The sequence below is a fragment of the Nematolebias whitei genome, chromosome 3 (assembly GCF_014905685.2).
Source record: "Nematolebias whitei isolate Nwh7 chromosome 3, NemWhi1, whole genome shotgun sequence".
NCBI classification, from domain to species: Eukaryota; Metazoa; Chordata; class Actinopteri; order Cyprinodontiformes; family Rivulidae; genus Nematolebias; species Nematolebias whitei.
Genome location: NC_056500.1, coordinates 16,830,915 through 16,846,679, shown reverse-complemented (window position 1 = coordinate 16,846,679; position 15,765 = coordinate 16,830,915). Strand labels below are relative to the sequence as shown.

The window sequence follows — 15,765 nt, the reverse complement described above, 5'->3', positions numbered from 1 at the left end:
TGAGTGGCTGCTGTAACTCAAGCTCTTTTACCCTACAAAAGCACTTTTTAAAATCTGACTCAACAGATAATCTGCAATTCTGTAGCACCAGCTTTTTTTTTTTGTATTATTTTAAACTGGAACCAAAGCATTGGAGAGCAAAATGGAAAGCTCTAGTTCCAAATTAGTCTCTTAGTCTAAAAAAAACACAACTATTGAAGTAAATAAACCTCCAGATGTTTTGTTATTAGAATTTGCTTGAGTAAAAATAAAAAATCTAACATCATTTGTACCTGTTCATTACATTTTACTAGCAGATTAACCTAACACCTATAAATATGTATCTTTAAATATCAATCTCTTGTATCTGTCTTCATGTTTTCTCCCCAGTTTGCATGACTAAACTGATAAACACAGGAAGGTCGAAAGATTAGAGACAAGATAATAATGAATGTTGGTTGCTGTTTGGCATTACACTGTATTGTCTTTACTTGTCTTTTTTGTGCAGGATCAGGGTGAGGCCATTGCTCATACTATGACTGCCCAAAGGAGCAACGCCCGCATCGAAGGTCTTAAGGCTGGTACACCTTATGTGGTACAAGTCCGTGCCCGAACAGTGGCTGGTTATGGGCGTTACAGCAGCCCAACAGACTTCAGCACCAACCTGCAAAGTATGTTACTCCTATACTAAATAATTACAGAAAAGATACCACATTGTGTTGTACTGAAAAAAAGCTGTATAAAATACATTGATCAGCTACATAACAGGAAATAAATTTTGTATTTTGCAGTTAAAAAAAAACATTTTATCATCAGATTGTACAGTGTATTTGGGATTAGTTTGAAATTTAACAATGTTTTCATTATTTCACCTAAAGCTGATCCTCCAAAGTCATGGCAGGAGCAGCTTCCACTCATCGTTGGATCAATCACAGCCATCTTGGTCTTCATCATAGCAGTTGTGGTCATCGCTATTGTTTGCCTCAGGTTAGAATGACTCCTTAAAAAATAGAATGGTCATTGTGAATGAGAAATAGGTGATATTATGGCAAAACACTTCAATACCTTCCCTCAGTAGGGGGTTTAAAGTAACTATTGGGCATAATGTTAGTTTTTTTTTTTTTCGTTTTTTTTTAAGTTGATGAAAACGAAGACAGCTTCAAATGTCAACTTAGTTTGCATGTCCTCCAAACTACCTCAGTAAAGTCTTAGTGGATTGCTTTGCCACCTGTGATGCCACTGAATGCCAGATTAGCCTCCTGAATCTCTGAATAGTAAACAGCTTTGACCAAAAGGCTCTTTTGCTCACTGGACACACAGCATGGTATAGCAGCTGTTGAGTCTGATAGGCCTGCTCTCACGCCTCACGGCCCAGCGCTTTAGATCAACTGTGTGGCTGCCTGACCACTAAGGTCCCAAATGTGTCGGCTTAGCCCAACTGACTAAAAAGATGTGAATTGCTGCTCACACCTTTCAAAACGTCTGATACTGCATCTGCTGGGTTTAACCACAGTTGTTTATCAGTACACAACTCATTTGTCAAGCAACAAATGCAATGTGAGTGTGTGCGTATGTGTGAGAGGTTGGCACCCACTTCTGACTGGCGCCCACCGATCTCCATCTACAAGCCGGTTCAGGCAGGGGCTGACAAGCGTGGGCATCGGTCATGCTAGACTGAATAATAATCTCCCTGATCCCTCCCTCCCCCCCTTTTTTCCCTCTCACTCCTTGGCTCTTCTCTATTTTAACACGACGACTACATTGTGTTTCTCTGAGTCTTGGCTTCGCCGCTGCTCTGACAGCCATAGAAGAAGAAGAAAACAGTAGTAATACAGAACAGCTCTAGCCTATACCAGATGAAAATTAGAATTTTAAATAAGATGCAAATCACCATTGACCATTTTTCCCTGGTTACTGATTAAACAACAAAGGAAGCACATTGACGTGCAGTTTCAACAACCCAGTCCCCTATCTTGGGCCCCGCCCCCAGTACAATGCTAACAGGAACAAACATACATACTGGAGAAAACCAACATAGATTAATTTTATTCTAAAGAGAGAATAAAATGTTGAAAGCCAGATACCACGTAGATACCAGGAGATATAGATTGAATTGGGAGGATCTGTTGGATGTCTGCAGGGTGAAAAAGGCATGACTGCTGAGCTTGCAGTTTTAATTGTCAGCTGCTCACTGTGGTGGATCTGAGCTTTCATTTGTTTCTTCAGACAATAGTACAATATTTTTGTGTTTAGATTCACATTACAAACCCGATGTATGAATCATGGTTCCACTTGGCCTTGATTCAATTTTTTAACAATGTATCCTTTGCTTCCAGTGTAAAGCGACTAAAAATTTTCACAATGCCTCATGATAATGAGACAGTATGATGTAACAACTGAGAATTTTAAGAGATCCGTTTTCTCTTCCTACCTTTGTTCTTTTGCAGTATCTGTACCCTACTGAGTCCAACTGACAGTTTGTGTTACATCTTTCTCAACAGAAAACAGAGAAATGGTTCAGAGTCAGAGTACACAGAGAAACTGCAGCAGTACAGTAAGTGTCTTTGTTGAGATCTCCTATTTTGCTTCACTCCACATTTCAGAAACAAAATATGCTAATACTTGCAAGTAGAAATGATGGACACACTGCTCCCATTCTGTGAACTGTCGTATGTTATAGCTCAATATATATATATTTTTTTAAAGCTAAATTTTTTAAATCACTTTATTTGGCAACATAGATTCACTTTCCTGTTCTTGCCACTGAATCCCCAATAGTAACGCCAGGAATGAAGGTCTACATTGATCCGTTCACCTATGAGGACCCCAATGAAGCAGTGCGCGAGTTTGCCAAGGAGATTGACGTGTCCTGCGTGAAGATCGAGGAAGTCATTGGCGCAGGTAACCCACCAAAGCTCCTGAGCTACAGGGGGAAGACTGCTAGTCACCTCCAGGCCATACCATTAGAGGACTTCACACCAAGCGGTACTTTCACTCTCAATTCATCGTTAGCCCTCTTTTTCCTACCACCCCTACCACGCTTGTCACCTTTTAGGATCCCTTTTCCAGTCTTATAGTTGTCTTCAGCACCCTTTTGTTAAAGTAGTCATGTCTTCTTTAAGTTATCTTGACTCACAGTTTTATACTTCATGCATTTAGGGTAGTTGTAATACCTTTGATAATCATTTCATACTTGTTTCAAAAAAGACCCCAATCCTGGAACAAGACCAATGGTAATATCAAATCTTCTTGCATCTAATGGAACTAGATATTGAACAATGTGAAACCACAGCCTCTTGCTAACAAGATGCATTTCCCAAGAGCAGACTTTAGTCTTGGATATGCACATGTGTGAGTCTTTGTTCATCTTCCGTAGAGTGAATTAACGTTTAACATTGATCTTCGTTGCATCCTTTAAAAATATATATTTGTTTACTTGGTTTACGTATACTGTAAACTCCTTACTGATTTTAAATACTGTATGTTCATATGTACTCATTGAGCAAAGAACTTCCTTTTTTAATAGGTTTTACATTTTAGCAGTCACTCTCAGTTGATAAAGGATGCAGGAAAGTACTTTATCTTGCAAAAACAGTTTGCTCAGCTATCAAATAGATCACACAAATGACCTATGGCTATTTTATTATTGATCTTTGTGAAAGTTTGGGGAATTTATTGAAGTAAACTAAGGTTTTTTTTTTTTTTTCTGTCATAGACCTAATTCTAAATCTTTTTCATTGCAGCTTAAAATAATACATTGTCTTGAGTCCAGGATTGTTTTTGACCCGACCCACTTTTGTATTATTATTGAGAACCTCAATCACAAAAGAGGGTTTTATGTTGGATCACTATATTTGACCCTAGTTCATAAAAAGGTCCACTTTCCCACCCACCATGTGGTTGCCTTTCCTACTGTTAGAAATCCCTCATACATGTTGTTGAAGACAGTGAAATATTTTGTGTACTTGAAATATTTTAAAGTAATATTTCTGCTTAATAGCTGCAGGACTATGGTGTGTGAGAATGAGCTTTTATTTAACATATATATATATATATATCTAAGCAAAAATGGAGGACGTTGCAGAGATGGGAAACCCCTACTACTGCTTCTGCTACTACCAATACTACTGCTGCTACTACTACTACGACAGCTCTACTCCTGGGGCTACTACTTGAAACCCGTCGCTTCCCAGCATTCGCCTTTAAAGTGACAAACCCTCAAACCTGTCTTCCCTGTCCCCTTCCTTTCCTTTACCCCATCCTATAACCATCCCTCCCATCCATTCCCTTGCCCTCCCTCCTCTTATATTCCTCACTTTGTCACTTTTGTACCCATTTAAAACATATCACTCTCACTGCATATTTTTCTTGCACATGCTTGGTGTAGACTCTAAACATAAAGCATCCACAAATGCAAAACCTCTCAAGCTTTTGTCTCCGCCCATATCCTCAACCGGTTCCCGCCTCTACAGCCTCACTGAAGCTTAGCACAACCTCCTTAATCCATGACTCCTCCCTTCCACTGTCCCTAAGCTTCACTTGGCATATTACCCCATTTTACCCTTATTATATTTAATTTAAACAAATAAAACATTTTTTTTTTCATTGTTACCACCAGACTTTTCACCTACCATGCTTTTTTTTTTTTCTATTTGTATAGTCTAACAATACAAAGTTATTGTACACACTGTGTTCCACCACCATCCCTTAAGACTGGCCTTGAATCCTGGCTTTTCTTGCAGTTGTCAATGCCCCAACCTTCCTGTTCCTCTTCCCTGGCTCCTTGGTTCTAACCAGTTAATTGTCCCCTCTCCCCTTTTTCCCCCACTCTCCTCCACTCTTCCATCCATCATGCCTATCTCGCATCTCTCCTCTTCCTCTTTTGCTGTTTTTCTGTCTGTCTCACCTGGGCTCCAACAGGAGAATTTGGGGAGGTGTGCCGGGGTCGCCTGAAGCTACCTGGGCGCCGGGAGATCATTGTGGCTATCAAGACTCTTAAGGTGGGCTACACTGACCGGCAGAGGCGAGACTTCCTGTCCGAAGCTTCCATCATGGGCCAGTTTGACCACCCAAATATTATTCGTCTGGAAGGAGTGGTCACTAAAAGTCGGCCGGTGATGATTGTGACCGAGTTCATGGAAAACGGTGCCCTGGACTCTTTTCTAAGGGTGAGAAAAGAAAAAAAAAGGAATGTATAAAAGCAAAACAGTGTATCTTTAATATATACCATATTTGTTGTTTTGTTATATAAAACATATACTTAGAAAACAGTGCCATTAAGATCCAAATATATATATATATATATATATATATATATATAGTTTTGTTTTGTTTGTTAACCAGTTAGAGGGTCTTACATTTGACCACTTTGACATTGTAAATATCATGAACTTTCTGAATACCAAATCTGAAAGATACGCAAATATCTTAGTTTGCAATCATTCTCTCCCTCAAAATAAAATCATATATTCTATAACAAATATAAAAACAAAGTAGGAGTTGCAGAAAAAGGGAGCACTGAGGATAGGGGGGGGGGGGGGGCAGAACAAAAAGGCAGTGTGACAGGGTGATAAGATGGTAAATGCAAGATGAGGATAGCACTCATGAAAAAACAAAAATAGATACTCAAAATAGGAAGACAAGTCTGAGCATTAAAAGGTAAATAAGACAGAAATGTTCCACATATTCTTTTGAAAATGACACTTTGATCTACAATCTAGTCTAATGTTGTCATTCTGTCTCCTTTTTTTCAGCTCAATGACGGACAGTTCACAGTGATCCAGCTGGTTGGCATGTTACGTGGCATTGCAGCAGGCATGAAGTACCTGTCAGATATGAACTATGTGCACAGAGACCTTGCTGCCCGCAACATCTTGGTTAACAGTAATCTAGTGTGTAAGGTGTCTGACTTTGGGCTATCTCGATTCCTTGAAGATGACCCTACAGATCCTACATATACCAGCTCACTGGTGAGTCAGAGGATACATTACATGTCCATGTGCTGTACTTTGTAGAAATGTTTAAACCAGTTCAAAGTTACCACATCTAACATTTAACATCAATACGTTACTATTGATGTCAGCCCCTTTCACAAATGAACCCACAGACTCTTCCCACATGGCTTTACTGTTGTGTCTTTACTTGTCAGCATCCCAAAAGTACTTAAAAAATGAACATAAATAATTAAATAATAATCAAAGCAGGTGCTTCTGTTTTAAGCCCTAAAGGCTTTCTAAAAAATCCAGAAGAAAAACGGAAATTTCTCCAGATGAATGTGGTTTATGTTTTAATATATATAAATATACAGAATTTATATAAATATATAGTATGTATATATATATATATATATATATATTGCCTTTTGTGTGTGTGTGTGTGGGGGGGGGTATTGTATGTATTTTTTTTTTCTTCCTGTATAATTGCGTTGTGGTTTAGGCTGATGAAAGAATCCCTTTCAATATTTTGTTTAACAAAGGAAAAGAAGATAGCATAGAAAAAATAATTAAAAAAATAAACACCTAGAGCAATATCCGGCACAGAAAGACCTACCAAGTATACTGCTGACACGAAACAATGGTGTTAATTACTTAAAGAATCACTGCTGGTGTGAGATACCAAACATCTCAGTCACATTTCACTTTGTCATCTGGTTAACAGAAATAACTATGGAAAAAATACTGCTATATTGAAGTACAAATTACTATGAACAATGAGTTTTCCTAAAGCTTCATGTTTCATTTTTGTCTAAATGTTGACTAACCTTGTGTGTGTACATAGTGCTTGGGTTCTACAGCATGCACCCATGTGTTGTGCATCAGCATTTCCCTTAGAGTTTTTTCTCACCCTTTCTCTCCCCCTCTTGTGTGTGTGTGGCTCTGTCTCTGTGCTCCATCCCTCCAGTATTTCATGCTCACATACTCATTCGCATATCCACAGGGAGGAAAAATCCCCATTCGCTGGACGGCCCCCGAGGCTATTGCCTACAGGAAGTTCACCTCAGCTAGTGATGTGTGGAGCTACGGCATCGTCATGTGGGAAGTAATGTCGTATGGCGAGCGGCCATATTGGGACATGAGCAATCAAGATGTAAGCTTTTTTTTTCAGTTTGTAAAAAAACACATACTTGTAACTAATATTCACCTACACTTTTGATGTGCATGTGAATAGACTAAATTAGCTGTGCTGAGTGGTTAGAGCAGTCATTCTCCAATGCAAGAGTTGTGGGGTTCGATTCCACCATAAGTTACAGGCTGACATGTCCCTGGGCAAGACACTGAATCCCTCATTGCCTCCAACATGTGTCCCTTCTGTGTATGAATGTGATAAAGCTCTGATTATTATTTGTATAGATATAGTAGAGCGCTGTATAAATTTGTACATGAAGGCACATATTGAAGTGTCAAACACTTTGAGTATCTTGACAAGATAGAAAGGCACTATGGTATATAAAGCCCCCTGTATACTCCCGCGTATGTCCGTATGCGAAGGTAGGTACGTGGAGGTACACGCATACTTCTGCAGGGCATGTCCGTGCAAAGCAAAATTTTTATGTACGTGTACACAGTGTTGCACTATAAACTGCCCAACGACGGACTGTTTAGTATGCGACACCAATGTATTAAATTTCCCTTCTTCTTCCCTTATCTGGCTTTTTCCTTTTGTTTGTTTTTTTTTTTTTGTCAAGAGGCAATCAATCTCTTCCTCCTCCATTGATGCCATGACTGAAATTGTGAGAAATTAAGGAATTTGTCACGAGCAAACTAAAATCAGTCCCAGCATAGCTTTAGGAGGGTCTGGAGATTTCCTGTTGGACTGATCTGATGTGTGGGCTGCAGGGCCAGCACTCCCTGTTTTTTTTTTACTTTTTGTTAACAACATATAAACACAGAACGCGGCTGTGGCTGCCAGCTCTCATTATTTATTTTTTTGGACCTGTCAATCAATCCAGTAGGCGTGTCAGCAAATGACCAATCGTCAACCTCTATTTGTCCAGAAGGTAAACGCCCCTTGTCTGCGAAGCTGCTCTGCAGCCACTCAGGGTGTACGCTCGAGTATGAAGTCTCAACCCTCCATGTCAGTATGCGTGTCCCACCGCGCAGACATACGTACGAGGGAGTATACTGGGGGCTTTATAACAGTCCATTACATTTAAAACAGTTTTTAACTACTTAAATTGTCTTCCCCTTTATGTAACTCTCAATAACTACTGTACTTCTCACTCTTTTCCTTACTTCAGTGTCTAGCCTAAAGCTGGTTTTCTCTTCATATTTTATTTATTTTTGTTTCTCCTGCTCTCCCACACTTGCTCTTTTTATCAAGGCGCCTCTTCATTTGTTTGGGTTGTCCATTATGGTGATTAGAAACAAATCAGATTTTTATGTTGCCTTTCCACAGGTGATAAATGCTGTAGAGCAGGACTATAGACTGCCCCCACCCATGGACTGCCCCACAGCTCTACACCAACTCATGCTGGACTGCTGGGTGAAGGAGAGGAACTTGCGACCCAAATTTACTCAGATCGTGGCCACACTGGATAAGCTCATCCGGAATGCTGCCAGCCTCAAGGTGGTCACCAACAGCACACAGTCCACTGGGTAAGTCTTAGTTGAAATGTGAGTGAAATAGGATTTATGCATTTAATGTGAAAATTACATTTTCTAACTTAGTCATAAATAGCTGATATTTATTGTTCAGTTAACTGATGTTTAGAAAAGGTAGTGGTTTCCAGTTTCCTTTAGCTTACTGCTATTTAATAGCACTAAAGAACAAACAAACAAACATTATTTTATTAATTTATATGTTATAACAAACATAGTGACATTTTTCTGAAATAATTTATTATCTAGTAATTAGTTCATTTATTGCATTCACACAACTTGTAGATGATAGAAGCACCAAACACAGCATTTAATTTGCACCTGAATTTGTACTGTGTTCAAGAGCCTTTTAGTGCCACATACACAGATTTCTTTCCATTCAAATCTTTAGTGCTCACAAACGCAGGCTTAGCCATTATGCAAATCTTAATTACCATCGCTCAATACAACCTTTAAATCTGTTCAGCCACCAGCTGGAAGCTCAATCAATCATGCTACATCTACATTTAGCTGATTTATCTTTATTTGAAACTTGGTACTTGGAATTAGTTTGGAAGGTGAAAGGCGACAGAGTCAGAGAGTATAGAAAGGGGTGACCTACCTTTCTGCCTCTGTATCAGGCTTTTTCTGTCTTGAGGGAAGGCCTCAGACAGTCCTGGATTGGACTCATGAGGAAAACTAGTGTCTCGTTTGGCCTCAAGAGTGACGTTCTTAGAAGATTAGGCTTGCGGTTAATTAGCTCGATTAAGGCGATGCAAAAAAGAGATGCGAGCGTCTTTTAATTAGCCACTAACAAGATTTTAAACGGGCCATGGGAGAGGTGGCCTCCTGCCGACAAACCTAACAAGAGAGGAGTGAGAGATGGCACAGCAGCCCTGGTTGGTTAGAGGTTCAGAAACACTGTCTCATACTGTGTTCTTTGGTTTTGTGCTTTTATGGCTCGTATGCATATTCTAAAATGTGGTTAATGGAAATGTACAGTGTGAAAAATCTTTGCTGGTGTGAGTCTCGTAACACTTAAAACAGGAGTTAATTTTTTACTTGAGTATTTACTGTAAATATGGAGATCCACACGTAAGGAATGTGCCACAACACTGAACGTCATAAAATGTAAAACAGAAAATATCTTTCAAGAACCATCAAAATTTCTTATAAATTACAGTTTGGCATAAAGCAGTCTTACGAGCTAGCTCACAGGCTTATCCAACTTTCCTGCTGTGCGCTTGCCTGTGTTGTACATGTGGCCAGCAATAATCTGGACCTGTTTTTAGCCAACTTTAGAAAAACACGACTAACAATCCTCATCTGAGAGAACCCAGAGTCTGGTGTTAACGACAGCATGAAGCTCTGGGCTCCGAATCACAGCCCTTATTAAATATCACTCCATCTGCACCCCTCAATGGAGCCTCTGTATCACTGTTATTACCTCCCCTTCTTTCTTTTTCTCTTTTCTTCCTCATTCTCTTTCCATTCCTCTTTTAATTGTTAATGAATCTAATGCCATCAAAAAGGATGACAGGGATCAACAGAGCAGAGAGGAGAGACAGTGGTGCTCTTTCTCTGGGCTTGCTCCCTCGACCACTTCTCCCCCTTCCACCTTCCCTCACCTCTTCATCATCCACTCCACCTCCACTCTTGTTCATCTGCTCTACTTTGCTCTGAGTAGTTGCACAGTTTTATTAAAACTCTCAAGGTGGCCTTTTTATCTGCAGTGTTGATCACGACTGGTATTTTTTTCAACCATAGACTTTGCGGGCTGTCAACAGGTGGGCAAGTCCAAAGTACACTAAAACACATTTTCAGACACAGACAAGACAGTTAAAAAACAACTTTGACTCAGTTCCATACATTTTTCTACAATGAGTAGGGTTTGAGCAAGGAAAGGTTTGTATGTCCTGTTTTCTAGAATCCATTGCATCACAAGTCAGTTTTAAATGTTCATTACTGCAAGTATATAAACAAACATCTGTGATTACATTCCACAGATATTGCTGCTTTTTCTGTTTTTACCCTTTTTTGGGGGGGATTGTGCTTAAACACTCAGATTTTCCATCAGAGGATGTAATGTAAATGCAATAAGTGTGTGCCTTAGACTAACAGCTTGTTAGCTGACCTCAAGGATTCAAGGTTCTTTATTGTCATTCGCATTGCATGTGGTACATGAGGTGGGATGAAATTGTGTACACAGGGTCCCAGTTACATCCAACAATAGAAAAAATATAAAGTGTAGAAAGAAACAATAAATAAGGATCTAAGATATAAATTAAGATATACGCTAAACGAATACCCAACGATATGCTGCAAGATCTAAGATATATTCTAGTCGCAAAAAATAAAGTGGTTAATATACAACATGAATAATCTATGTTCATATAAAAGGTGAAAATGTGAGTTAATATGACCCATTAAACTACATGAAATTCAATCTTGCCAGATCCCATTCAGACCACTCATGTAAAAGTTTGAACATATAAGGTCTTCCAATCACTCTGACTGACTTTGTAAGATCTTTCCACATCAGTCCCAAAAAACACACAGGCAGTTTGGTTTTAAACCACCAGAAAGTGCCTTTTTGACTTTAATATCCTCTCATTAGAAAATAGAATAAAATAATAAAAACAAATAACACAATTCACATATTTTTTTTAGTACTGCATTTGTTTTCTGCTTCAAGAACCTACACAACCATGCCTTATCAGCTGCAGTGCCAACATCCACTACCCAAGCCTCCAGCCAGTCTCTCCACAGCCATGAAAATCCCTAGCCCTATTGCATACAACTCCTTACATTATGTGGGGAGGAGATGGAAGGAGAGGGGAGAAAAGAGGTTGAGAAGCAGAGAAATGGAGAGGTGGCGCTCAGTGGGAGGCGTTTGGGGGTGAGGTTGGCCGCTAGAGGCAGTAAAGTTATGACAACCCTCTCTCTCTCTGTCTCTCTTTCTCTCTCCTCCCCCTCCTTCCTCATGTAGGGTATCCCAGCCATTGCTTGATCGCAGTGTGCCAGACTATACCACTTTCACCACTGTGGGGGACTGGTTGGATGCCATCAAGATGAGCCGCTACCGTGACAACTTTGTCAACGCTGGATTTGCATCCTTTGACCTGGTGGCCCAGATGACAGCAGAGTGAGTGGAGCTCATCAGGACTAAAGTGATTGATTGTGTTGAGTTTGAGAGTCAAACTAAAGTTATACAAATTAACTTTTAGGGAATTATTATTATGTTGGATAAATTAAACATGATGTGAAGGTAATGATCATAACTCTCTCTTTGAGTTGACGCTAATTGGACTGATAAGTAACTTAAACTTTAATTTAAGAACAATGGTGAAGCTTGCAAAATAAAGTATAATTCATTATACGTTTGACCTAGCACAAATGCATTTTATGCTTTCTGGGTGGTACGACACTGAAGATACACAGTCAAAGGTCATGCCAGTAAATGTGTGTTTTAGTCTTTTTCTCCAAATATTTTGGCAATTAGAAAACAAATAGTTAAAAGCAGGAAAATAACAAATTTTAAATATTGTCTTTTAGAATAACTGTTTTTGTGCTTTTTGTATTACTTTAGCTTTGCAGTATAATTCAAACTATTACTACATTTATCAACATTGCAAACAAGCACATTTGACGAGCAGATCAAAACAAATCAATAGTACAGAGTAAAACCATTTTCCAGCATGCTCTCATAGCCACTTACTTACTTAGACTCCCAGTTCATGACATTTGTCATGTTTATAAACAGGAAATGATGTAATAGAAGTCATGCAAATTGGAGGAAAGTGATGATCAAATAAATGAATTAGGATTATAATGATAAATAAATCATTTTTATTAGCTGCATAATAGGCAACAGAGGTGGGGGTAATTTGTTTCAATTTGGCTGGGATGACAGGTGCGGTGTACTGCAGGTCTCTGTTGCCCTTAATGGCCAGTAATTCTTCTAATGGTTCCCATTTATTATCATTTCATCCTCTTTTGCTTTGCTGATGGAGGATGGCAAAATATGATGAAAAAATAAAATATTCACTCATTTTTCATTTCATGGAATGGATATTATAGGAATTTTGTGCCTGCTAATCTCAACATTCATACTGGATAGTGTCTGGATGTAATACTAGATTATCCAGTATTTATTTGTGTGAGGGAATAAAAAGAGAGGAAACAGAAGCGTGATGGAGGCTCAGCCATAAGCTTATCACTTCAACAGACAATATCTGCTCCCTCCCTACCTATTGGTCAGTAAAATCAAATAATTAAGCAGGAAAGACAGGTTCCTGTGATATGACTGGGTAGTGTAATGGGCATCATGATTAGGTTATGCCTAGGCATGGCCAGTGTAATATGTTGATGGTATGATAACAATGAGCAAGAACACATTGGTTTGATGGTATTATGGATTGAAAACATTAAAACTGAATCATTTAAACAGATGTACACATTGGTAGTAGACTTAAACAAAAGTATTTTAAGTTATATGTAATTGCATTACTTACATAAAGGTATGCAGATTACTGGTAATAGTTCTTGGCTGTTCTTTGCTTTATTTATATAATACCGGTACTATTGGAATCATGATATGGTGATGTTAGCTATTTTATTGTTTGAGTAAACACATTTACTTAGGATTGGCTGTATATTTTATTACTGCGGGGGGGGGGGGGGGGGTCATACAAACAGCTCACATTTAGAGTAGAAATAGTTTATGGAACTCCCTTTGCTTTGTCCACTGTATATGAGCATCTCACAGAAATCAAAAATGGAGGTTACGCAATGTTTTATCCAATCTGAATAAGAGTACTACTGTAATAATAAAATTTAAAAAAATAAAAAAAAAAACTGCAGGTTTTTTTTTTTCTTCAGAAATGATCAAAACTGTTTTAGGCTTCAGGAACAGTAAAATAAATAAAAAAAAGTGAGTTTTGAAGTTATCACTTTTAACACTGTGCCATACTTTAAAACTATGCCAGCTTGTACCTAAACTGTGCTTTCTGATGTCTTTTTGAAAATATAAATATAATTAAAGCATAACACTGTTTAATGATGTGGCTAAAAAAAACTAGTTTTATATTTTAGTTTTAAAAAAGAGAGAAAAGAAATAGACCCCCCCAAAAAAGGACTATTCACTGTAGTACTGCACTGTATTCTAAATAATAAAACAAAAGTTTGCCAAGTTAAACATATTTGCTGATAAAGAGACAATTATGAGTGACTGGTCACAAATTAAGTAATCTAAAATGTTTCCCTGGTTTTTGAGTTAAATGGCCGGCTGGTGTGGATTCTGTGAAGTCCAACATTGACCCAACAGTAGCTAAGTTTGTCTTTTAATCATTAACTATCATTATGGCCTTTTGACTTCAGTCACCGTGCACACCTGCTGGGTAACAGAAGTATGTTCCATTAAGGCTACCACTTTGATAGTTCTCATTTTGTTAACATGCTCTCAGGAAGCCATTTTATGGGTGATTGCCAGGGTGAGGCGAGGTCTGTTGCTTTTCCCACCTGGAGAAGTGTGTTCACTTGTAATGAAATGTGAAACTTGCGCTTTAGCTTTGGCTTGTGTAATGTTTGTTCACTTTTTTATTTTATTTTTTATTTTTTTTATGATAAAGCCACCTGTTCCTTTTTTCTCTTACCTCCACAGGGACTTGCTGCGAATAGGGGTGACGTTGGCTGGTCATCAGAAGAAGATTCTCGGTAGCATTCAGGACATGAGACTACAGATGAACCAAACACTTCCTGTGCAGGTGTGAGAAGGAGGACACTCATATGGATGCAGTCAAAGGACAGCCAGACAGGAAACGGGGGGAAAAAACTGTGCCAGAGTGGGCCAATTGAAAACCCAAGCTGCCTGACCCATATCTGCCAACAAGACACTCAAAACTGGCTTGCAGTGCCTCAGAATATATTTTTATTGATTTCAATGCCACATACATTTCCTGCCCCCTCTCTTTTAATCTTTGTAACATTTGTTTGCATCCAAATGGATTTAGCTTGTTTTTAAAAGAGAATAGGTTTACGTCCCTGTTCCAGGTGCACTTCACCAACTCTACGATGAGTTGATGATGGCATGCATGTGGTTTCTGTGGAGTTGGCCTTATCCGTGCTCTGCTCCTCATGCGAGGGCCGCTTCTGTTGACCTTTAATGCAACTCTGCTGGTTGTGAAAATACACGGTCAAGGATGAACTCCCACATATAAAAGAGTGAGCACGCTTCACTTGTATTAAAATAAACCAAGTGCAAAACGTTTGTGCGTAAGAGCACAGGAAAAAGAGGACAGTTTCCCTTGATAGAAGTTTTATTTTATTTTTTATTTTGTGTGCATGTCTGTTGTTCTCCGTCTTCATATTGAAGATGTGTTACCTAAAAGGGCACTTGGAGGAGAGGGGTGATGTGGTGAAAGAAAAAACAAAAAATCAAGATGGACTGCAGTCAAAGGTCAAGAAGATAACACAGGTCAACAAGGTCAAAAGAAGGCAGCCACAGTTTCAGACACCTGTGTCGACTGTTGGGTCACCAGATGACCTCATCTCCGACCTGAAGTGACTTTGGATCGTTTCACGACTCGGGAACACCTGTGTTTAACTTTTACAAATATGTTCTTACACTTTTTTTTTTTTGCCCACTACAATTTTTTTCATGTTTGTTTTGAAGTTGTTCTGCCTTTCTTACACATTTTTGAGAGAATTTTCATTTAAAAATGATTGGTCCAACTGGGATCACCCCCACTACTGGACATATTATGTGATTAGTGGGAGACAAGGACTGTGGCAACACTAATGGAAAGACCCTTTGGCCTTTTGTGTGCATTTTTTTATGCGAGTGTCTGTGTGTGTGTGCTTGCGTGTCTGTTTGATTAAGTGCGTCTGAGAATGCAAGAATGTTCCTAGCTGCACACAAGTTTCTGTACAATACAGCTTCTGCAGTTTGACACCGTGGAGAATTAACGCATGAACTGTTATAAGGAGCAACTATATTCGGAATAATTACGCTATACTCTGTGGACAGCTGTTAAAAATTCACTTTTTTACTGAATCCAAAAATTACTTTGAACCTATACACACACATACACACTCTTGCAGACACACACACAGTCAAACTTCCGTATAAATATATATAAATATTTAAAATCTGAATTTAGAAATAATCAAACAGTTCTTGTTTTTATTTCTTGACCTCTTCTTGCCCTGC

The 15,765-nt window shown here is 38.8% G+C and overlaps 1 protein-coding gene across 3 annotated transcripts in view; it reads left to right on the top strand.

Moving 5' to 3' along the window:
- LOC119430610 (ephrin type-B receptor 3) overlaps positions 1-14,514 on the top strand; it is a 59,871-nt gene extending 45,357 nt beyond the window's left edge. The window contains exons 7-16 of one of the 3 annotated variants that reach the window (XM_037698043.1): positions 488-650; positions 858-966; positions 2,481-2,533; positions 2,746-2,880; positions 4,900-5,147; positions 5,733-5,948; positions 6,916-7,065; positions 8,374-8,573; positions 11,545-11,700; positions 14,218-14,514. In XM_037698043.1, the coding sequence (XP_037553971.1) occupies positions 488-650; positions 858-966; positions 2,481-2,533; positions 2,746-2,880; positions 4,900-5,147; positions 5,733-5,948; positions 6,916-7,065; positions 8,374-8,573; positions 11,545-11,700; positions 14,218-14,326 (1,539 nt within the window). In that variant the 3' untranslated portion in view covers positions 14,327-14,514. Of the gene's footprint in view, positions 1-487; positions 651-857; positions 967-2,480; positions 2,534-2,745; positions 2,965-4,899; positions 5,148-5,732; positions 5,949-6,915; positions 7,066-8,373; positions 8,574-11,544; positions 11,701-14,217 lie in introns of all 3 variants that reach the window. The other 2 variants (XM_037698042.1, XM_037698044.1) reach the window with 2 other exon arrangements.
- The last annotated feature ends 1,251 nt before the right edge of the window (positions 14,515-15,765 follow it).